The following is a 24,078-nucleotide window of genomic DNA, read 5'->3' as shown; positions in this document are numbered from 1 at the left end:
CGCACTAGTTTTGGTGCATTAGAGTGCGATGTGCTTTCACACTGACCCAAACGGGACCAAATTTAGTGCGATCTAAATTTAGATCGCACTAAATTTAAACACTGCAGGTGTGAAAGCACCCTAAGTAGCTTTAGCGCCCAAGCCTATTGTAGCCATGATTATAACAACCATGCCAATGAATGTAGGTGTGCTGCTCTGGATAGGCCTACAGTCTGCATGTTTGATACTGTGACCATGACAACCAAGATCCAGTACGCCTGCCACTGTAGAGGTGTCAAGAAAACACTCCTGCTTGTTTGTGTTGGACAACTGGTCACACTGCAACACAGTTTTTAGACACAAACAGAGAAGTCAGAAGTGGTGGAATCTGAACTGTCCAAAACAAGTTGGATAAGACAGGTGTTTAGCTGAGTCCAAAGGGGCTATGGAGCTGAACCAGTACCAGGTGGGGAGACCCAAGGAGAGCAGGGGGAGACTAGAACACAGGAAAGGGACAGAGCTTGATCTGGGTCTAGGGTTTTTATTGTTATATTCTTGTTGTAGAAGTAGTAGTACTAGCACTAGTAATAGTAGTACAGTAGTTCTAGTGGTAGTGGTAGTATTGGCACATTGGAACACTGGCATACATTTGATTCAATTCAACTGTGCCATATTATACTGCTCTACCTTAATCATATGTTCTGAGTCTGATGAATCTGAATCACATTACCATTTTTAGTTTAGTCTTTCTTTTTTTCTTGAATGTTTATTTTTGTACTGAGCACTTGTGGAGAACAGTGCGTGAATGGCCCTGGCCTGCACCTGCACATTACATTTCTCAACAAATATTACATTTAGTACAATAATTATTACACTTCTTTCGACATTCTACCACACATTGTAGGTAGCAGTGCAGATCAGGTTGTGCTACAACAAGCCATGAATGTAGACAACAATGTGCAGCTGCTCATGAGATAACATGTTAACAACAGTTCAGTCAAAATGCTTCTGGATCAAAGCTTGGAGTTCTGCATACATCTCTAAAATCCTTTGATCTACAACATCTTTGCAGGGCGTCACTGCTGTTCTTGGTGAAACTTTTTGTACGAAAGTTTTCGTATAAAGGTATTTGAAATAAATTCATACAATATATAGTCATTTTTACCTGCATTAGTGTTATCTGATCCATGCTTTGCAGGCTCCTGCAACAACAACAACAGCAGCAGCAACTTATTCAAATCCACATGCAGTGACACTGATGCTGAGTTAGCACAGCACTAAAGTAAGCTACGTGATAAGACATGTCCTAGTTGATGCACAAATACAAGTCACCCCCTCTTTGATGTGGATCAGTTTAGCAGACACACACACACACACACACACTCAGACACTTCTGTTGCACCCAAACACTGATACAGTGATAACAGCACACCTAGAGAAATAAACACTGTACAAAAGCCTTTTGTGCTGTGTTTGCCAAAATATTTATGACGATCAGAACTTTATGTAACTTTCTCAGTGCTGCCTGCCAATATCTGCAGGTGTTAATCTCTCAGAGATAACATTTATTGACTTGGGTGAATAACAGGATTTTTATCTCTCATGATGGGTTGGAACAGGTTTTCTTAATAAGGCCATTAGCACAGATCACTCAGCCAAATAGTGGAATGACGTGTTATGTGAAAGTGATCCTTCCACAGTTTATCTGTTATCGTTTCCCAGTGTGTCCTGTTCTGCACAAGATTATCGTGCCTGAGCATGGGACAAGACAATAACAAGGGGTGATTCAGGAGGTACAGTGGGTTATCTATTAGTCAGAGGGGCAGTGGTTCAATCATTTGTCACTGCCCTATGTTCCCTCAGCCCTATGTTCCCTCTGGACTCTCTCTACCTATCTGGACTCTACCTATCTGGCCTGTCTAGCCTCTACCTGGTCTTTTTACTAAACTTAACCAACTCCTTTCTTCATTGCCTAAACCCAACCAATGGTGGGACCAAAGGGCTGAGGGAACATAGGGCCTAATTTTCAGTGACAACAAAAGTTAGAAATGAGGGACCATAGGGCTGAGGGAACATAGGGCTGTGGGAACATAGGCATGACCCCGTCACGGCAGCAAGACACCAAACCCCAAATTGCGCCTAATGTCTGTTCCCTGTGTGTATGCATGGTGTATCAGTGTCTGCATGTACTGACACGCACAAATATCTCTCTAACATCAAAAAAGAACTATACCGTTGGTTAATGGGACATCGGAGCATTTCCTGGTTGCAATCAAATGCAATCAGCGTCCTAGCATCCAACATTTGAAAGTGGCGGCTTTTCTACACATTCCGCGGCTCCTCACATCAGGCTGTGGACAGCAGAGCCCTGCTCAGAGGCGGCCACAAAGCAGGGCTATCATGGCCACAGTGCAGAGTCATCTCAATATTCCAATAGCTAGCATACTAGGTGGCTAATAGTCAGCAGCACACAAAGAATCTTAGGATATGGGAGGCAAAGAAGCAAAGATGCGGTGTGTCCTCGTAGAACAGGCAAGAGAAGGTCAGATTTGTTGGCCGCATTTGGGGAAGCCTTCGAATTTGGACAGGTGACATAAGTGGCCTTCAAATGCGTCCTCTGAAGAATGCAGCCCATTAATTGGGACAATTACAATGAATTCTCACGTTGCCAATCCAGTTTTTGTGCATTGAACTGTGGGAGGAAGCTGGAGAATCTATGTAGGCACAGGGAAAACATGCAAACTCCACCCAGAAAGGCCCCAGATCTAGGGATCAAATCCAGAACCAAGAGTGTTAACCACAGTACCAAGTTCCCATGTTGTACAATCACCATTACTTTAATTTCTATGTGTGTGTTGCAGAGCTGCATGATAGTCCCTTCCTCTGCTCTGTGGATTATCCTGTGTAAAATGGACTCTGTTTCTAGAGACAGGTGTTGATTTGGAATTTCGTAAGCAAATTGGCTTTTAAGTTTCCCTCACACTGAGATTTGTTTGACAGTAACAACTAAAAAGAGAACATTGCTTCTAAAGTGAGTCATATGAAGTCTAAATTTAGGGAGTGACTATTAAACTAAGTATCTGTCTTTAGATGTTAACGCTTGGCTCTGAGATAAAGCACTTGTTCTCCCTCCTTGCAGATTCTTACCTCTGAAGATGATCTCACCATTTAAGCAGGATCAGGCGTGCAGCTTCAATTAACGGGAAATTGAGGAGTAGCCACAGAGACACAGATGGACCAAAGCCAATTTCATGTGAAAACCAAACCAGGGCTTACACAGAGACAGTGGGACATGCTCAGAGAAAGCATGGTGAGCCAGCGGACTTACAAGAATAAATAATCAGAGCTGCTGAAAGATGTGATCAGAAGAAATCCATTCGAGCTCCTTTGAAGAATTGGGAGTTTCTGCAGGATTAAACGACAAAACGTGGGAAGACTGTTTGGACAGCTCTGGCTGTCTCATCTTGTGTGCGTGCGCAAACAAGTTGTGCAAGTGTGTCCGCACAGTTCCAGACACACACTCACAGAGCTGGAGAGTGACTGTAGTTGTAATCCAGGGGAAGATAAATAATTAGGATGAGTTTTTACAGTAGCTAAGATGGAATATGTCCATAACAAAGATGAAATAAACTTCAACTTTTATGTCTTTATTCATGTGTTTTCATTGTCTAACTGTGCAGTGATGCGCAGATGTCACGTTAAGCGAGAATTCTAAAAAGGTGGGCTCAGGATTTAATCGTGGATTTCTGCAGGGCTGTGCTGTCGTCACTCTGATCTGAGTACAGCTGCCACACCTGCAGTGCAGCGCAGACAGCACTGGAGCTGGGAACTATGGCTGCGTCCCACATCCCTTCTCAGAGCTGTGTGGCCAATTGAAAAAGGTGACAGAGAAATAAATCATAGTAAAAGCAGAGCTTGGCAGGGAAAAAAGAATTGGACTGTGTATAGCGGTGTCGGGGAAAAGATCACCACGGGATCTCGATATTATTTGGCTGCACAACTCTAAAACAGGATTGGAAAGGTTCATTCAAGGTGTTTGGTTTTAGTGAGGTTTGACACAGTTTGTTGAAAATTCAGAAATACTGTTTGTGAGAAAACAACTATTGATGTCTGGGTTTGGTGTTTTCTTTCTTTGTCTCTATTGTCTTTATATCTTGCTCTTGTATTGTTCTATTCACCAGTGTTGCAGTGTAGTGTTCAGACACTTCAGGCAGTTTTCCCTTTGTTGGTCTCATCTCACAGTCAATAATCAGAACAGTTGTCACATTTCATGGACACACACACAAATATATGGTACCACTTTTTACAGGTCATATACTAAACAGCAGCACATATTGAGTTGCCAGGTTGTGAAAACACTTACCTTTCAGGTACTGTAAGGCGTTGCAAAGGAATGCAAAAATGTTTAATGGATGATCAACATTACAGCTCTGGTATTACCATAATAAAACAGCATTGTCTAAGTGGTAAAGTCTTAGAACGGTGCATCGCATCATGACTCACAACTTATAAACACTTTCTAAAGGGTTCATTACTGAATTCTTACACCAGGAATCCAACCTAATCAAAACAGGATGTGTTATCAAATTCTACAACCTGCCAGGCCAGGTGGATTTTAACCTAAGGTGTGACTATGTAGTTCAAAAGTAACACTAAATAAACACCTGACATAAAACCAGTTTTTGAGCAAGGCATCAAGATGTTCTGATAACACTGTTTCCTTCCTGATACGGATTCTGACACCTGAGCTTCTGGAATGAGCACTGATCCAAATTCCACAGGTGTGACTGTTAGGTCTGCATGGATGTGATATTAAAGCAGAAGTAAGCGATCCGGTCATTTCGGCTAATGCTGCGTTCCAGGCCGGCTTTTGAAACCGTAAGTTACAGCTTCAAGTCACAACTTACGACTTTGTAGCGTTCCAGGCAACCCACTCGTGTTTTTCCGACGTGTTTTACCTGTGAAAGTCACTATAACGGCCACTCGTAACTTCCAACCCGTGAACTCGTACCAGATTGAACTGGTACGACTTCACAGGTCGGAAAAACACAAGTTACGGGCTGCCTTGAACGCACCATAACGTCTTGTCAGCCGATGGAGTTAGCAGCCCCCGCCCTCGTCATGGATCTATTGGTCCTCGTCCCTACGTCACCACATTCACGCGCATCCCTTGGCTGCACACACAGCCCTGCATGCCGTTCTCTCTCCTCGGCTCAGAGCAGAGCAGAGTGACTGAGAGACCCGTGTTTCAGTCCAAACACTCTATGTAAGTGATTGCTGTCGGAAGATATAACTATTTAAGACTTATATAAACACAAAAATATTGCTTACTTCTGCTTTAATGTTGTCATTGCTGTGTAACATGGTTTAGGTCAAATATATGAACAGACACACACACAAAAAACACTCAAAATGTGTCCTGTCCTGCCCATTAGTGGACTCAGCTCAGGGCTAACATTAGGCCATTTACCAGAAATCAATTCTTATTTGCCTTGCATAAAATAGCAGCTGCACAGTGCAACTTCCAACTTTTATAATAACAACAATATGACAATATCACTTGTTTTGTCTATGTTGTGTTGGTCTTGCTCTTGTTGTTGTCTCTTCTTTAGAATCAATGCATTTCAGTACAAGATTTTACTCTACAGTCATATCTGTGGTGAACTGTGCTTTTATGACAATGGAATCTGACTGTTTGAATCATACTTGTTCTGTACATGCAAAAGCCAAACTAGGGAATTGTTGAACATGTGCACTAGCTACAAACTCATGCAACACACACTTTTCATGATTTATATTGTAACTATTATAACTTAAATAGAATATTCACTATTGAATAAACACATTAAATCAAAATAAAATAGTATTGCATGGTCCTACATCTGGTATAGACTTGTGTACTCACTGATTCCTGATCCAGTATTTTAGGCATTATACTGAGAGTCTCTATCAACTAAACTAAGCTCTTACAACAAATATGAAAGACATCAGAAAAACACTGCAAAGGACAACACAAACTTCTATAGAGATTGTATTATATTTCCAAAAATATATGTACAGTCTATTACAAAGGTTACAAAGCAAAAAGAATTGTCTATGTAACAAGAAATTGTCTAATTAAATGATCTTCTGTTGGGGAAAATACTTTTGACCAGTGAATATTCTTCAATACTTTCATCACAGAAAAATAAATAATAAATTGACAATTTGTATCACTGTACAACAAACTAAAAGGCAAAAAATAAAGACAAAGTAAGAGTCAAGATGGAGATCCTATCAACTGTCTTTGGTCCTAAATGAGAAATTATGTACAACTGAAATCTTGTGGGGTGACAATAATTCATCTGCAAGATATAAAAATATAGTGCATTTTCAATGTATTCAGAGCTCTCTACTGAGTAATATGTGTAAAAAAAAAAAACAATATAAATAAAATGTACAAGTTTTACAATTAGAACATATACAAAGATTCCCTCAAATCTCAACTTGTTTTCGGACACAATCAACAGTGCTGCACTCTTTGGAATTACCCACCACTTCGCCAAAAGCGGTGAAACTAATTTCCAACTGCTGTACCACAAGGTTTCAAAAATAACTTCCTACTCTGTCTGCTGCTCCTGATTCCAGCCAGCCCTCTCCATCCTGCACGTTTCTGTCTGTTTTTTTTTTTAAGTCATTTTGTGATTTCGCTGAAAAAGATCCACAGCAAAACTTTTCTTTTTCTTCTCTATTTTGTCCAAAGCTGAGCAGCCTCAGGTTGAGAAACAAGCTGAAACAGACAGTAAAGTGACTTTGTCGGTGAAGGTTGCAGGTGATGTGGACGTTGAATCGATTTTTTATCCTGAACTTTAATCTCAATTTGGCCCAACTTTCCCCAGCACAGGTGAAAAAACACCAAAAAAAAAAAAAAAAAGAAAGAAAGAAAGGGGACAGAGAGACAGATTCTACCTCAGGGTGTGAAGGGCCTCCAGGGGCCCAGCTTTTTAAAATCAGAGCAGAGTTGGGTGCAGGGAGGGGGTGAGACAGAGTGCTGCCTGTGAACTGGGGAGTTTTGTGCTGACTGAATGACTTTATGCCGGTATTCAATTCAAAGGTCTGGCCAAGACCCAACTGCTGAGCTTTGCTGTATGGATAAAGGGTGTGTGTGTGTGTGTGGGAGTGTGTGTGACATGTGGGGGGGCGGGGATGCTCACAGCTGGCCAGGGTATCCCACAGTTTAAAGGGATAGTTCACCCAAAATTCAAATTTCACTCATTATCTACTCACCCTCATGTCGACTAAGAGCTGTGAGAATTTTCAGAGTCCTCGGTTACTTCTCTGAGTTACGGGGGGGTCCACGCAGCAGTATTTGTCCATATAATGGTCGTGAATGGGGCTCACTTTCTTCGTCCAAAAAGACACACCAAAAAACATCCAAATACCTCCATAGTGCTCGTCTGTAATGTCCCTCTTGTATTGAAGCCCCGACGTGAGAAATTGTTCAGAAAAAAATTAAATGAGTCTATATTTTAAGCTTGTTTGTAGCGGAAGCTCCCAGTGTCTCAGTTCACTGCTCTTCATGTGTTTGCACTGATAATTTCTCATGTCGGGGCTTCAATACAAGAGGGACATTACAGATGAGCACTATGGAGGTATTTGGATGTTTTTTGGTGTGTCTTTTTGGACGAAGAAAGTTGGTATCCATTGACAACCATTATGGACAAATACTGCTGCGCGGACCCCCCCGTAACTCAGAGAAGGCACGGAGGACTCTGAAAATTCTCACAGCTCTTAGTCGACATGAGGGTAGTAGATAATGAGTGAAATTTGAATTTTGGGTGAACTATCTCTTTAAGTGCATCAAAGCAGCACCCACAATGAACTGGATCATCCTGAAACCAGTGTTTGTTACCTACGCGCACTGTAGCGATGTTTTCCTACCGTGCTGCGTTCACTCTAAAACAGCTGAAGGTTTCTGACATGACAACTAGAGAGGTGTGTTCTGAATCACATCCAGTTTTAAATGTCTCCTGGTGAGTCTGATGGAATGCTACTGTACCCAATAGAAGCCACAGAGTTGACATGGACGCATCATGTGACAAGAGTCCACATGTGCATGAACTCAATAGAGGAAGATGCAAAGGCCAAAGCTGGTGAGCTGAATTTGAACCTGTGACTCTGCTGTCATGGCTCACACTATAAATATTAACTCAGTTCTACATACAATCATGAAAACACTGCACTGAAGTCAGAGAGTGTGAATAAGCTAATGAGTTGTGAGTGAATCATTGCGGTGCTGATCAGCCTCTTATCAGCCATGGGACTGAAGGGAGAGCGGAGGACCTTACCCCAGACGCAATCAGCTCTGCAAGGTTTTTTTTTTGTTTTTTTTTTAAAGACTGCAGTGCTGCAAGTTAATATTCACTTTCATTTCATTTTTAGATTCCAAACAATCTGTGACACTAACATTTGTTCTGTCTCTGCGAATAAATTGATTCAGCTTAAAATCAGAGTGAGGGACTGTTTCTTTAAGATGGGTGTCAAAACAAATTCTTGACCACCTAGTAAATGATGCATTTTTAAGACATTCCAGGTGATGTATTACTGTTCAATTAACAACTGTGAACCTAATTTCGCCTCAGGAAAATAAAGAGAAGCTGTATGACCCGAGACTGTACAGTCAAATTTGGTTCAGCTCAAACCAAACTTCACTTATGATTCAGTGTTAAAGTGACTCCACACATGACACCTAACAAGCACTCCATCATAGAGTTATGACAGAATAAAAATGTGTTGTGTGGTTGGTGTGTGGGTGTCGTCAGTTATCAGATATTGTGTGTCGCACTGAGCTTGTTAAACTTGTTGAACTGTCAATCTCAATCACACAGTTTAGATGAGAAAAGGGACAGGGCGATTGGAAAATAGCCGAAATGTTCTGGTCTAATAAGTAGCCGAAATGATCACAGCCTGCCCAGTATCATTTTACTATTCTAATTAAATAAAAAGCCTCCCAGTGGAGAAAAACACTGTTAGTGGTTGTCAAAAATATACAGATAAACTGAGCTCTAATGGACTCTTCTTGTTTTAATTAGCAAAGAAGAGAAAAACTATTTTCAAAATTCTGTTCCGCAGCAATGACTAGATGGTGGTAGCCTCCTCTCTTCTGATTGGCTCACTGATCTGTTCCCAGAGTTGCAGAGAGGACGACATAGCTTTAGGTTTTAGATGAAAAATAACCACTGTTTCACTGTTCTGTCAGTATACAGCATCATTACATTATATTTACTGAGTTACTCAGTAAATACAACATAAATCAGTGTACTTGCATCCCTATCCGAATATCTATTTGCTAATCACACTGTCATTTCACATAATAAATGTAAAAACAGGTATAGTGACAACAGCTGGGTTGCCTTAGTTTTCCAAAAACCTTAATTAAACCTAATTTTACATCTTCAGCTGGAGAGAGGAGTGGAGCAGAGTGAGTGTGTGTGTGTGTGTGTGTGGATGAAGATGAGCTGTAAAACACACCTGACTTCATGAGGAGACGGTCTCTAGACAAAGGAACGCAATGTTTTGCTGCTCGTCAGTGAGCTCAAGGTTGATTCCTGATGTGTGTGTTTTTTTTTTTTCTATCTTTGCAAACGTGTAAGAAAATGACTGTATCTCTGAAAATATAGATTCATATCTGAGGCTGCAGCGGCAATAAAAGAAGTTGTAATGGTTTCCTTCTGTGAGCAATGCTCCTCTTTACAAGACAGCTGAATGAATGTATTTTCCTATCAAAGAAAACGTATTTAACATGGAAAACGTCTTTTTTTGTGCATTTGAAGTGGAGACAGATGGCACCAAATAGGTTGATTGGCTTTTAGGACATCCTCTGCAAAAATCCCCCCCCCCCCCCCAAACTCCCGCCTCTCTGCTCTGTTCTCTCTACAAAGCTGTGTGGAAGAAAAGAGGAGCAAATCTTAAGAGACACTTTAACTTTTATCTGTGCCTGTGAGCGGGAAGAGTGGTGGAGACGCATGAATAAACAAGGGAGAGCTGCGTGATGGCTGCCTACAGAGCTGGGGACGATGGGACATTTAACAGCACAATTCCCGTCTGACACAAGTTCCGCTTATTTGGGGCCCCGGCATTTCCATACCCCCGAACCCACACGGATAGGGTAAGGTGGGGTGGGGTGGGGGTGGGGGGCTCTTTTGATTTCTGGGCGGCGCACCGGTGTCAGAGGATGATGTCAGCAAGGCTAATTGGCACCTTTCTAGTGTTTCGGATGTTGCCTCTTTCATCTCTGCAGCCACTCAGTCGAGCACTTCCCATGCCGTGTTAGATTTTCATCAAACGTTTCGCATATCGAGTGGCGAAAACACGACTATGATTATTTCCTCTGATGAGTTGGCACTGCAGTTTTTCTAAACATGTTCCTAAACCGATTTCTGAAATCAAAGACATACTTTCCTTTCCTTTCCTTTCCTTGATAGCAAAATATGTCTGGCCCACATATTTTCACATCTGGGCTCTGGATCCTTTAGGTGCTGACAGTCCATAGATTCTCTGTGTGTGCACCAGAATGTGAAAGGAGCGTTTGGGCTGTGGAACTGGTCACACACTGAGCCGCAAGAAAACAAGCACATGGGCTGGATTTATTTTGCTACCTGGGTTATTCCCTTCCCAGTGGTGACTGGATGTTTCCAGAGGGTTTTTGTCTCAGCGCAGAACACACATACTTTTACACCTAGCACCTTTAAAAAAAAGAAAAAAGAAAAAAAGAAATCTCAGGTGAGGACCATTTCTACCTGGGAATTATTGCTCTGTTTAGTTTGTCTCTTCTTTACTGTCTGTGTCACTCATGGCATGAAACCATGTCCAAGTTCCAGATTAAGAGAAAACAAATAATAATAAAAAAAAAAGCTTGTCCACCCTCCACAGAAAGCATTGCCATTGAAGTGCCTAAAATAGCGGCAATACTTAAATCAAACACATTTTAAGGCAGTATTATGTCTACACCTTTCTTGGATCCAACCTTTAAAAAACAAAATTGTACAATGCAACAACGTCTGTGTGCGACATTTTAAACAGAACAACATGCGGAGGCTCCGATTTCAATACAATCTTTCAACAGTGCTAAAACATTCTACTCCATGACCAAGCTAACAGTTTCCGTGTTTCCTGTAGTGAGCACTAAGACAAAGGATATTGCTACTCTGATATAAAAGAAGTCTGGTGATTCGGAGAACGGTTCACGTCTCGCGTCTCCTCAGTGTTGCACTCTTCGGGAAAAAAAAATCCTCAATTAGAAAAAAAAAAAGAAACCACATCAAAAACTCACTCCTGTAGGCGGGGAACACGCACTTTTGAGGATACCATGAAAACACTGCAAACAGTTCAAACAGTCCAGCATGTCTCAGCACAAAACAAAAAAAAGAAAGAAAAATAAAAAAGGTACCTTGGAATCTGCACCTAAAAAGTTCCCCTTTGATGTGGAGAGAGTTTACCCTGTTGTCAAGTCCAAAAAAAGTAATCGCTGCATGCGCAACAACATGTCACGGTGGCAGATAGAAAGAAAAATGAACAAACTAGAAAACAAAGATTGCAATTAGACAAGATTTTTTTTTTCTTTTTAAAGGAACTCCGTAGCCGTGGTGTGCACTTAAATCATTTGTTAAGTTAAAGAAACATAAGCGTCAAACTCCTCTCAATGTGCCATTTGATATGTGGTTGAGTTTGTTAAGCGCCTCTTAAAAAATACTAAAGAAAAAAAAAAAGGAAAAGAAAAAGTCTCGTCCAGGTAGTTTCTTTTTTTTGTTGCTGTTTTTTGCCCTTTTCCTCTCTTTAGTGCCCTTTGAAGACCACAATCCTTCACTGAGGAACAAAGGAATGATTTCGCTCCGGACGCAGCCGGAAGAGTCAGACACAGCAGATGTCTGTTTGCTTTAACCATTATCCCGGTTACGTCCCAGGCGCTTGCTCCAGATCAGTTCTGATTTCATTTTGACCCCTGTGCTGAGGCGGTGGCGGCCTGTCCCGGTCACACCTGGACCCCCGTGCCGTGGAGATGGAGCATCTGGGCTCTCATAGTCTGTATGCTGCTCATGATCTTTTTCTGATGGCCCACCAGCGTGATCCCCAAGCTCATCACGTCCCTGGAAGACAGGAACAAGACATCTGTCAGTGCACCGGACCACGGCACGGGACAAAGCAAGCTTCAGGATTTTCATTAGTGTGTGAGGGACTCTCAATAATTCATTTGGACATCAATTCCAAATGATGCAGCACAAACTATATAGTCTGTGTAAGTCTAGTTTAATTTTTTAAAATTTTTTTTGGATGCTGACATGTGATGATGGTGACTGGAAACTCTCAGTAACACCTCAAGAACAAGCCACAGTCTGGTCCGATGCTCATATACAGCTCCTCGTGCATTCTCAGCCAGTGAGAATGAAAAGCTACAGCTTGAGTTAACACAGACTCTGCACTCTGTAAGGATCTCTCTTATGAGAATCTTTTTCTCCTCATAGATCTTGTATGTGCAATAACGTATGACATGCTTTATCTTGTGAGGTTATGGATTTTAGAGCAGCTGAAGTTGAAAATAAACCCTAGCCCACAGGTAAGTGTGCTTTCGAGACATAAACTCATTGCTGCTCCAAAAATTAGTTGAACAAACAGGAAGTGGGTGAAAAGAGCTGTAATATTGTGGCTGAATGAGTTGCTGTATATGTCAAAGTGATTAAGGCTGCTTAAAGGGATAGAAGGAAAATTGAAATTTCACTCATTATCTACTCACCCTCATGTGGACTAAGGGTTGGGAGAAGTTTCAGAGTCCTCCGTGGCTTCTCTGAGTTACAGGGGGTCTCTGCGTAGCAGTGCATGTCCATATAATGGTTGCAAATGGATACCAACTGTCTTTGTAACAAAAAGACACACCAAAAACATCCAAATACATGCTGCCGGTATGTAATGTCCGTCTTGTATTGAAGCCTCAAAATGCAAAATTGTCCCCAAAAAAATTAAATAAGTCTATATTTCAAGCTTGTTTGTAGCGGAAGCTTCTCGAAGCTCCTCTTCCCGGTTCGTCAAATTTGGACGAAGGAGCTTCGAGGAGCTTCTGCTACAAAAAAGCTTGAAATATAGACTTGGTTAATTTTTTTCGGGACAATTTCACATTTCGGGGCTTCAATGCAAGACAGACATTACATACGAGCAGCATGGAGGTATTTGGATGTTTTTTGGTGTGTCTTTTTGTTACGAAGACAGTTGGTATCCATTTGCAACCGTTATATGGACATGCACTGCTACGCCGAGACCCCCTGTAACTCAGAGAAGCCACGGAGGACTCTGAAACTTCTCCCAGACCTTAGTCCACATGAGGGTGAGTAGATAATGAAATTTCAATTTTGGGTGAACTATCCCTTTAAGACCTGGCCCTCATTGTCAGTGTTTGATTGAGTGACTATTGAGAGGCCAAAATGTTCAATATTTTTCAAATTTCAAAGTAAAAGACATTTTGTCAGATCAGGGGCATGTCTCAGCGGTAGAAGTAAAGCTTGGCAAAATATGATTATAAATGATACACTGTACAGATACTGTATAGTACTTAACACTCCATTGCAAAAACATGGCAAAATAAGAGTGGCGAGACATAATCAGTTACTTTTTTCTAACATAAAGACAATAAAGTCAGAGCAATAAAAGAGTGAATACAACTTGACTTCCTTTGAGCTGATGGAATTAGCACTTCATCAATAAAACAGGTAAGTGCTTAGTTTGCATTAATAGAAAATTAAAACAGGAGGAACAGGAGAGTCAATAAACAGGGAGGCTAATGACTAAAACATGATGAACTACATTAATAAAACAGGGGAAATTAGAAATAAAGGTGTGTTCTCTCGGGTCAGGTCTCTGTAGCGTCTCCAAAACCTGTAAACCTCTAGGGTATAGAAACAACCAAAGCTTGACTTGAATGTAGGGGTAGATTTGTTTACTCGGGGTTGGTGTGATCACAGTCTAAACATTGCCAGTATTAACGCTCTCTACTGATGCTTAACCCCTTGTGGGCTTCGTATCTACTCACTCGATTGACATCCTGGCCACAGATTCCAGGGAACTGTAGCCAGCTGCTGTGAAGTTGTCTCTGTATCGTTCCATCTTGATGGCTTCCAGCCACTCTCCCACTGAGCGGAAAGCAGTGAAGTCTGGTGTGCTCTGATCTAACAGTGGACTAATTGGTCTGTGGGAAGAGCACAGGGAGATGTTTATGTCTTATGTGAAAAGAGAATGCCGAAAACACAATCAAGCAGGAGATGAGACAAAGCGACGACCAAAGACGTCCAGCGGTGCAGCAAATTGCGAGAAGGGGAGAAACTAGCTGAATGGAGGCTTCAATCAATACAAAATTCACAAACAGATGCAGCATGTCAGCGTTCTGCTTCTGAAAAATATTTTGGTCAATATCTTTTCAATCTGAATACATCCAAGCCATATAGTCTCCATATAGCAAAGTGCTTTTTAACCAGTTGTAACCTCCGAGTCTCAATCTCACCTCGGGAAAGAATGTTCTGACTGCAAATAGAATTCATTTGACAGACGTCAAAGTGAGGTCTGGAGTCCCCGCTGCACTTTAAAGTACCAGGAACTCATTATAGAGATTGATTTAAAAGCCCTGCTATTGACCATAAAGCCATGGAAGCTGCTTTGGGGTATCGATCCCCCACGATTTATCTTTCATCTGTGAACTACAGAAGCTAAATCATCCACTGGACACTTTGGATCATCCACTAATGCACTAAAATAAAAGTTTGAATTCTTTATTGTATGAAGCCACATTTTAAACGGAATTGCTCTGGGGTTTATTTTCTCACCTTGTACATGTTCCCACTGGGGTTTTCAAGGTGTTAGGGTTACGGATCATCTTATCAAGAATGCCGACTATCTGATCAAATTTGGGACGTTCGGCTCTGTCTTTCTGCCAGCAGTCCAGCATTAGCTGATGCAGGCCTGGTGGACAGTCCATGGGGGCTGGCAGACGGTAGCCCTCCTCTATTGCCTTTATGACCTGGAAAACACAAAACAGATGGATCATTCAAACCACTTGATACCAGCCTTCAGTATCACCAACCCCTGGCCATAATCTTTTCATTCAGTCTATCTATCCACAAACCATTTTGCATCAGCTTTTAGTACCTCAGATCCTTTGACATCAGCCTTTACTGCCAACCAAACCCTTTAGGTATTAGCCTTCAATATCATCCTAATGCCAAAACATTTGGAATCAGCTTTGTGCATCTCCCTAATCCCAAACCTCTGGCCATAACCTTTTAGTGTCACTCTGACCATAAACCAATTTGTATCATACTTACCTTCACACTGACTCAAACCCTTTGAAATCATCTTTGAATACCACCTAAATTATTTCCTCAAACCCTTTAGTATGATCCTCAACCTGAACTATGGACTATCAGCTTTTAATTTCGCCCTATTGCTAACCCTGAACCCCTTTGTTGTAAACCTAACCCTCATCTTTTAGTATGAGTCAAAACTCCCCTTAACAAAAGCCTTCAGCCGTTAGACTTTTTAGGTCAATAGTTTACTACTCTTAATGCACATTTCATTAAATACATATCTCAAGTCATCAAAATGCCACACACAACATATACTGTATATACGCATTCCTCTATCCAAATGAGGCTCAACCATCTGCCCCCTGCCAGAGCTATTAATTGTCTCCATTGGTATTTGTTGAAAACTGTCTGCAAAAATACTGACAAAAAAAATATTGTTTTAGAAGCTCACTTCAATGAAGTTTAACTCAAGTTTGTTGCTGTGTCAATCACCTAAGGGGGTACTACTCAAGTGAAAACTCTTCTCCGAGGTCTTTGTAAAATGTGAACAAAATCCTCATGTGCTTTCACCCAGGTATTTCATCTTGACATTGGAGATGTGGGGATTTACCAGGCCGGGAGGCTCTAAATGAAGATGCTACATAATCATATTATGGGAAGTGTAGGATCCAGCAATTTTGGAATGTGACCCATTCTAGGGATTAAAAGGGATATAGTATATCCCTCTACAGCATTGATTTGGTCTTCTCTTTCTTTTTCGGAATCTGTCTTTCACAAGTTTCCACAAGTTTGTGGAAGGGCAACAAGAAACTACCAGAACTTAGCGTTGTTTTTGTCTGGACCATTTCAATCAGTTACGGTGGCATTTTATTCCCCAGTTTGATTGCAGAGATTTGGGTTGTCACACCTGCTGTCATTTGGACAGGTTTTAAACAAATGCTCTGTTCATCCTTATTTTCTAGACCACTTATTTGGAGCATAGTCTGAATGTAAATGCAGCCAAACTGTCTGCTTCAATAGACAATTGCTTGGGTATACTGCTTGTTTATTCCCTGTGCACAAAGCCTTGCCTAGCTAGTCTCTAGATCTCATTAGTAAAGCTGCTGAGAAAAATGATATCAAAATTCATAGGTGATAACATCCAAGAGAAAGGAAATGAGATCCATTGTATAATAAATAAATGAACTTTACTTTGATGGCCATGTTAAAATGCTTGTGTACTTTATTTAACTTCATTCATCAAGGTATCATTTACTGATCCTGAAAAGGTTATGCATGCACTCTATTTTGTCTCAGCTTGATTAGTGCAGCTCTCCACTCACCAGTCAGAAAACAATCTCTTGCCTTCAGTCAGCAGCACTACAGCTACAGCAGGGCTTTTACAGAAACACTTTAGGAGATGGAATCATATTACGCCAACCCTGGTCTAGCTTTACTGCGAGTTTTAGAATTGATTGTAAGATTTTACTGATAACCTTCAAGGCACTGCAGGGTCATGCTTCTGGTTGCATTGGAGACATTTACAAAGACATATGCCACAGTGCAGCCAGGGCTGTTTCTTGGAGATTAATGTTCCACATTGTCTACATGTTTCTCATAAATAACAGAAAAGATATTTTCAAGGGACAAGCAAACATGATGCAAGCAGTTTAGCACGACTCATTAAGAGACGATGCCATGACAACAGTCGGTTCAATGGGCACTTTGATTGGAGCCCTTTGCTCCTCTTCCTTTTTTGTGTGGATGAGGAGCTGTGTAAGTTTCTGCATATATTCATCAGCTATTCATGTCAGGATCTTTCAGACAAGAATGAGTCATGGAGGAAAAAGGTGTCAAAACACTTAAATTGTTCAGGGGGAAATGCAAATAATGTTCTTCCCGCATCTCTGGAAGATGTTTCCTGACGTTTTGACAAAGCAAAAAAAAAAAAAAAAATCTGACATTGATGTCTGTCAAATAGCAGAGTGGCAAAATGCCACATGCACCACTTTAATGGCTGGACATCTTGTTTAGCATTTCTAACATCTGATTGTTCAATCAGCAGGGCTCGGCTTTGGAGTGCACAGGAATCCTAATCATGTTTAGCCCTGATGCCGAGGGTACCGAACACCGGGCGCCATGCAGGAATCCTTAAGCCAGAACTCACTCGCCTTCTGCCATCAATCAAAATGTGTCAAGTGTCCGACAGTAAGGAAAAGCTTCAAGTGGTCTGGCACAGTTGGACTCTCTCAGTGGGAGTTGGCAGGAAAGCAGGCAACAGCACTCAGAGAACTGCGGGTGAGTCAATCATTATAGCAATTTGTGACATTTGTAAAAAAAAAAAAAAAAAAAAAGCAAAAGAGTTCTATGAGGTAGAAAAAAGTGTGGGTAATGTCACAGAGTCAGCCCTCAACAATCTAGCTGATGGTGACGAAGGGATTGATATAAAAAATAATCATGATGACTATGAATCATGATTACCCATCTCAGATTCACAAATCAAATTAGTTTTATCGTTCGGCACCTTTAAAGATATATTATCTTATTTAATTATGAAGTTTTTCAAATTTCCCTTCCAGCTCTGGTGCATTACGTTTCATAACATCAGCAGTGAGGTGGGAGTTTGAAGCGGTGCCACCGACTGTATTAAGGGTGTGTGTGTCTGTTCTTTTGAGCTGCAAGGTTTGATTCTTGTTGAGATTTTGTTACTTACCACCAAACATAAATCTTGTGGAATCATTGCAGGATTTTATGTGCAACCAGAGAGATGTAAAATAAGTCCCTAGCAGGGAATGAGTGCGCTAAATATGTCATTTAGAGGTGTCTAAATAACTGTAAGGGGCGACTTAAGGAGATACTCTCTAGTTTACAGAAGTATTGCACCTCTATAAGATAATGGTCAAAACAATCAATGCAGCCGAGAACGAAAATAAGGATCCGACTCTAAAACCCCTGAAACCTTTCCTGTAATGCACTAATTTGATAACATATCTTCACTGGATTATTCAAACTCTTTCCCCAGTTTTTGCCACAGGAGAAATGCTGTCATCTTTTGAGTAACAATAGCATCATGAGGGAATATTTTTCTCAGACTTTGCAAAGCTCTTCTTGAGCTACAGAAGACAGGGTAAAGCAGCACTAACCATGACAAGTCAACCTGATGCGTAAAACTAGTGGAACTATACATCTTAAAAGAAAATACATTCAGTACAAACTATAAAATATGCACAAGTTGTTTGCTGTGTTATTGGTTCCATGCTGCCTCTCCCACTGGCTCACATTACCATAAGTCATTATCAACTTAAGAAATCAGGAACCAAAAGCACTCTGCATGACAAGTGTTTTCCTGTATTAAATCTGTGTTCTCAGTCAGGACTTCATTTCCATGCCTGTCCCATTTCAGGACTGTTTCTCCTTCAAATGGATTCAGACTGCATGAATATAGCAAGACTTCTTGAACTAATTAAGCCCAAGGTTACCATCCCTGCAGAGCTGCTCTCATGAGGGTCCTGAAAGAAAGCCTCAAAGAGAAACCACAAACTGGGATTTTTGTCTGTGATTGTCTGTTTTGGTGGGATGACTTCATTATGGATAATTAGAGATTCCCATGCCCTCTTTAAACGAGTTAGTTAAAGGTCCCATATACTGTAGTTCAGAGGTAGATATCCATGTCCTGTCTAAGTTCTGGATTAGTACAATGAAAGGCTCAGTCCACAAAGAAATGCACATGGCCTGTATGAGGAACAGAACCCTTAAAGGGATAGTTCACTCAAAATTGAAATTTCCCTTAATGTTATTATATAATGTTATGTAATTATTAATGTCCCTCTTGTATTGAAGCCCCAACATGAGAAATTGTTGAGAAAAAAAAAAAAAAAAGTCTATATTTAAAGCTTGTTTGTAGCGGAAGCTCCCAGTGTTGCTCTGCCGGAATCTTGCGCGATTTGCGGAGCCGTGAACTGGGTATCTGTGCAAATCGCGCGAGATTTGGACAGACCAGGAAGAGCAGTGCTGGGAGCTTCTGCTACAAACAAGCTTAATACATAGACTTATTTAATTTTTTCCGGAACAATTTCTCATGTTGGGGCTTCAATACAAGAGGGACATTACAGACGAGCACTATGGAGGTATTTGGATGTTTTTTGGTGTGTCTTTTTGGACGAAGAAAAGTGAGCTCCGTTCGCAACCGTCATATGGACATGCAGTGCTGCACGGAGCCCCACTGTAACTCAGAGAAGGCACGGAGGACTCTGAAACTTCTCCCAGCCCTTAGTCCACATGAGGGTGAGTAGATAATGAGTGAAACTTGAATTTTGGGTGAACTATCCCTTTAAAACCAGCCATCAGGACGTCTGTAACTTTGTGATGTCACAACTGAAGAGTTACTGCTTTCAGGCATGCTAACCCAAACCCACCTGGATCCATCATCTAACTTTGTAGATTTTTTTTTTTTTTCTGTCGTTTACCTGGAGTGTAGCTACTATATCTCTATTAGATCAGTCAGAAGAGTGGCTCAGAGCTGCCTCACTAACAACAACACTAACATATCTTCTTATGGAACAACACTGAATCAACACTAAAACTGAACTCTACTGAAATCTTCTTATCAAGCAGTAACTCACATCTTGATTGGACATGTCCCAGTAAGGTCGCTCCCCATAGGACATGACCTCCCACATGACAATACCGTAACTCCACACGTCACTGGCGGAGGTGAATTTACGGTACTGGATGGCTTCTGGCGCGGTCCATCGGACGGGGATTTTGCCACCCTGTTCAGTAAAATGCAGGTCAGTGGCTGGAGTAAAGATCAAATTCATTACATCCTGCATCTTCCCCTAAAACATCAATTAGAGAGAGTTTGACAATTACACACACATCCAAATACACACATTTACAACATTTGCAGATGTATTTGCTTCAATACAGGGGCACTAACATCATACTTGTACTTACAATAATAAAAAAAGTAATGATTGCTTGTAATTTTGTGTAATATCAGTCGAGCCGCAGCAACTTACAATTGTAGTTATTAATTAACCAGTCCATTATTTTCTTGATTGATTAATAAAGGCTCATCAAGTAATAATTGAAGCATATTTCAAGTTATTAGTCAAATGCGTGAATATACAACCAGCTAATTTTCTGAAATGATACACACAATATTAAACTGGTCGACCAATAGAAAACAATTAGTTACTTATAAACCTTTAATAAAAGGTACTTTATTTAATTTGTTGAAATGAGAGTGGGGTAGACCACCTGTGTGTGCACTCTGCACTAATTTCATGCAGCGACTCTGACTCAATGAGAGGATTTTGAGAGACAGAGAGACACTTTAATTGACTCACAGTTGTTGTGTAGACAGCCTCCGGATCATCGTCTATCACCCTTGACAGGCCGAAGTCAGACACTTTACATACGAGATTGCTGTTGACAAGGATGTTCCGCGCAGCCAGATCTCGATGGACGTATCCCATATCAGACAGATATCTCATTCCCGCCGCTATTCCCCGCAGCATCCCCACCAACTGGATGACTGTGAACTGACCATCGTGTTTCTGCACAGAGAAAGACAAAAACACAGGCGGGTCGGTCATACTCACTGACCATGAGGGAAATGTAGGTCACAGCAGCACTGCAGCAGCTCTAGCACAAGAGTTATGATATTTATGCAATGCACAGATCCCATTGCAGACCGCCTGTCTCCTCTTTGGGAAGAGAGAAAGAAAAAAAAAACTTAGAGAACTCTAGAGAAGTTATAAAAGATGCTACTTTAAACCTCCTGCGCTCCGAAGGTGATACTCACCCTGAGGAAAGCATCTAATGAGCCGTTCTCCATGTACTCGATGACAATCATGACTGGTTTTCCTGGAGAACAAGAAAAAAAAAAAGAGGACAAAAAAAAGGGAGATGATTAATTGATACCTAAATTTTGTTTGCTTACAAAATGCTTCACAATAAACGACCGCGCCGAAAGTGCTTCCAAGTTATTTTTAGCTGCGGGTTTCATTGGCTTTTAATTAAAAGTTACCATCTGCTCCTTTTATTACAGTGTCTAAATGAGAAAATGTTAAACAGGGAGTGTGGCTAATTTAATCAGATCTAGTGTCACTCTAACTGTGGCGCTTTCGGATCGTGTCCGCCGTTTACCTCTCGTGACCACGCCTTCCAAGTGAACCACGTTGGGGTGGTCGAACTGTCCCATGATGCTCGCCTCGCACAGGAAGTCCCGCCTCTGCTTCTCCGTGTAGCCCACCTTTAAGGTCTTGATGGCCACCGACACGTCCCGCTTCCCGGGCAGCTTCAGCCGCCCGCTGCACACCTCCCCGAACTCTCCTGCGCGGGAAGGAAACGTCGGTGAGTGAGGGATCGGTGTGAAACTTCACCGTGACAAATTTCATTAACGCATTTTGAGACAAAGCAGCTGTGCCGTGGTGGAATACAAATTGTGAATGCGACATCTTGTTACACTCAGGGGAATAGAACCGAGACCTATAATAAGGCATGCTAGAGATGCATAGATACTGTCATTGACCGCCTCTGTAAAAACCCATGTGGCAGCAATTTTTCAGCACCGGGAATGGCTACGACTGCCTCCACCAGACACACATTAATTGCAATGAACTTTTTCCCCTCTTTGCAATTGTGCTATCAATATACAATGCATAAAGCTGTGTCCCTACTCAAGGTGTAAATATTTGGCTGTCAACTTGATATATGAGAGCGCGGAGTGACTAAACAGCAAGAGCTGAGAGACACGGGGATGGGCTCACCTGCTCCAATAACTCGCTCGATTTTAATGCAGGAGGCATCCAACTCTTTGGCAAATTGATGGACAGCCCTGTTCGGGTCCTCGTACGTCTCAGGGTCAATGTAGGTTTTGGTGCCTGGAAATTTGACTGTAGAAAGGTAAGAGGATTACTGTTATGATTAAATATGCACACAGCGCATCAGCAGGCGCTTGACAGGCAAACGATTACTAAGACCAGTGATTCAGAGGGAATCGCTGGCACTGTCAAAAGTGAGGTTTTTACACACAGAGAGGAAATTCAGGACAAAAAAAAAGGGGGAAGCAAAGATGTGAGTAACCCATGCGTGGTGGCTTTTATAAGGCTGCCAGTTACCCTTCACCCCGTCACAGCTGATACCGGCTCACTAGGGAAAACAGGAATCTGCCTCAACCAGATCGCAGTAACTCATCCCGTGTGATAGCACTGAGAAAGTTCGCCAAAAATTTTCACTTTTACATTTTCAATTTGATTTACTCTCTTAAATCTCTAGAGAGTCTCAAGCCGATAAAAAAAACATTAGCCTGCACACGGCAGTAAGCTGTGCAAGCCACAGTGATTAAACTTTGAAGCACTGAAAGAAGCTCTGCAATAATTAGAATTTTGTAAGTATAATTTGGGGTGCTTCTTGTTGAAATTCCACTTCACAACCTTGAAAAATATTTTACTTTTTTACCAAAAAAAAAGAGAAAAAAAATCAGAAATGACAAATGGACAATTTCAAAATCACAAGACATGGGAACAGTTATTTAGTTGAAGTGTGGTGTCTGACCGTTTTGAATACTCCTGGATTTAATATTTGTCTGAAACTGAAATGAACTCCTTGAAATTCCATGGATTCATAAAGATGGTTTCAAAGTAAAGTAACTTGATTTGTGGATGAAATAAAATTGTGAGTCAAAATGAAAAAGATTATCTTTTTACAATTGCATTTAAATTATAGCATAATAGCACAATTAATAATTATCATGGGTAGTTTTGATGCAGTTCTTTTTCAGTAGTAATTGAATTTGACAGTCATGTATTAAGTTGTCTCTGCTCCTATCACATTGGTATGGTGGCCCTGAAAGCTCAAAACAAAGTAACTCAAAGGCCCCATACTTTAGGCAGGGATACATTTGTTCAATTCTTTGTGACTTCTGAAATTAAACAGGATCAAGCTGAAATCATCACTTTATTGTGTCCCGTTGGGAGATTTCTGTCGCAAGTCTGTGCTTGAGGCACATTTCGCATTTGTTTCTGTTTTGAGCTGATGGAAGTTATTGAGACTGTGGACAGCACTGGGGCTGCAAAAACCAACAAACAAAACAAACTGATGACAAAGGAAGTCTTTATAAATGAAAGTGAATGAGATTTTGTTGGGAAGTGGGGAACCATGTTTTTAAGTCTTTTGTCAGTCTGAGGCCTCAGGCTAGACATTTGGGGTTTTCCTAAAAATGGAAACCGTGTAATTTCAAATAACACTGATAAGTGACTACTTCATGAATATCCATGAGGTGAGAGTGAAAGCAGTTTGTAGAAAATAATGAAAAACCAACAAGGTTAGAGAAAGGCCACAGACGGTGTAAGGGGGGTTACCGTTTTACAGAGTGCTCCAAATTAACAGCAAATTACAGTATTATGTACCATTAAGTGAACCGACCACTCAAGGGGCTTGTTACACTATGCATTTTAAATTCCACTGATAACAATATGACCTGTCAACTTTAAAATTTAATGAGATAGTACAGCCTTAATACTCTGGATAAACACTGGACACAACAGCAGGACTACGCTGCGAGCCCAGCGCCGTGGCCCATCCAGCAGTGGAAATACAACAAATGCATTGTGCTCTGGCGAGGAGGCAGGCGGCGCCGGCAGCTGAGATTTCCCTCCACTTGCTCCCATAATTGCTTTGTCCATTCGAGATGTCAGCGGATCTGATAGGAGATGTCTTATCACGACTTCCCCGCCACTACATGGCAGACAAATTGGGCCTATACGTTGAATTTGGTCACTATCTGGCT

At 41.3% G+C, this 24,078-nt stretch overlaps 1 protein-coding gene across 7 annotated transcripts in view; it reads right to left on the bottom strand.

Moving 5' to 3' along the window:
• Positions 1–11,753: 11,753 nt before the first annotated feature.
• epha7 (eph receptor A7) overlaps positions 11,754–24,078 on the bottom strand; it is a 93,262-nt gene continuing 80,937 nt past the window's right edge. For 2 of the 7 annotated variants that reach the window (XM_085771558.1, XM_085771560.1), the window contains exons 10-17: positions 22,058–22,183; positions 21,435–21,620; positions 21,091–21,152; positions 20,633–20,842; positions 19,904–20,119; positions 14,823–15,016; positions 14,036–14,191; positions 11,754–12,104 (exon numbers count right to left, since the gene is read on the bottom strand). In XM_085771558.1, the coding sequence (XP_085627684.1) occupies positions 11,990–12,104; positions 14,036–14,191; positions 14,823–15,016; positions 19,904–20,119; positions 20,633–20,842; positions 21,091–21,152; positions 21,435–21,620; positions 22,058–22,183 (1,265 nt within the window). In that variant the 3' untranslated portion in view covers positions 11,754–11,989. The remainder of the gene's footprint in view (positions 12,105–14,035; positions 14,192–14,822; positions 15,017–19,903; positions 20,120–20,632; positions 20,843–21,090; positions 21,153–21,434; positions 21,621–22,057; positions 22,184–24,078) is intronic. The other 5 variants (XM_085771559.1, XM_085771561.1, XM_085771562.1 and 2 more) reach the window with 3 other exon arrangements.

This window comes from Trachurus japonicus, chromosome 24, assembly GCF_045865225.1.
Source record: "Trachurus japonicus isolate A0001 chromosome 24, Traja_1.0".
Taxonomy (NCBI): domain Eukaryota; kingdom Metazoa; phylum Chordata; class Actinopteri; order Carangiformes; family Carangidae; genus Trachurus; species Trachurus japonicus.
Note: the sequence above shows the minus strand (reverse complement) of the source record. Positions and strands in the feature narration are given on the sequence as shown.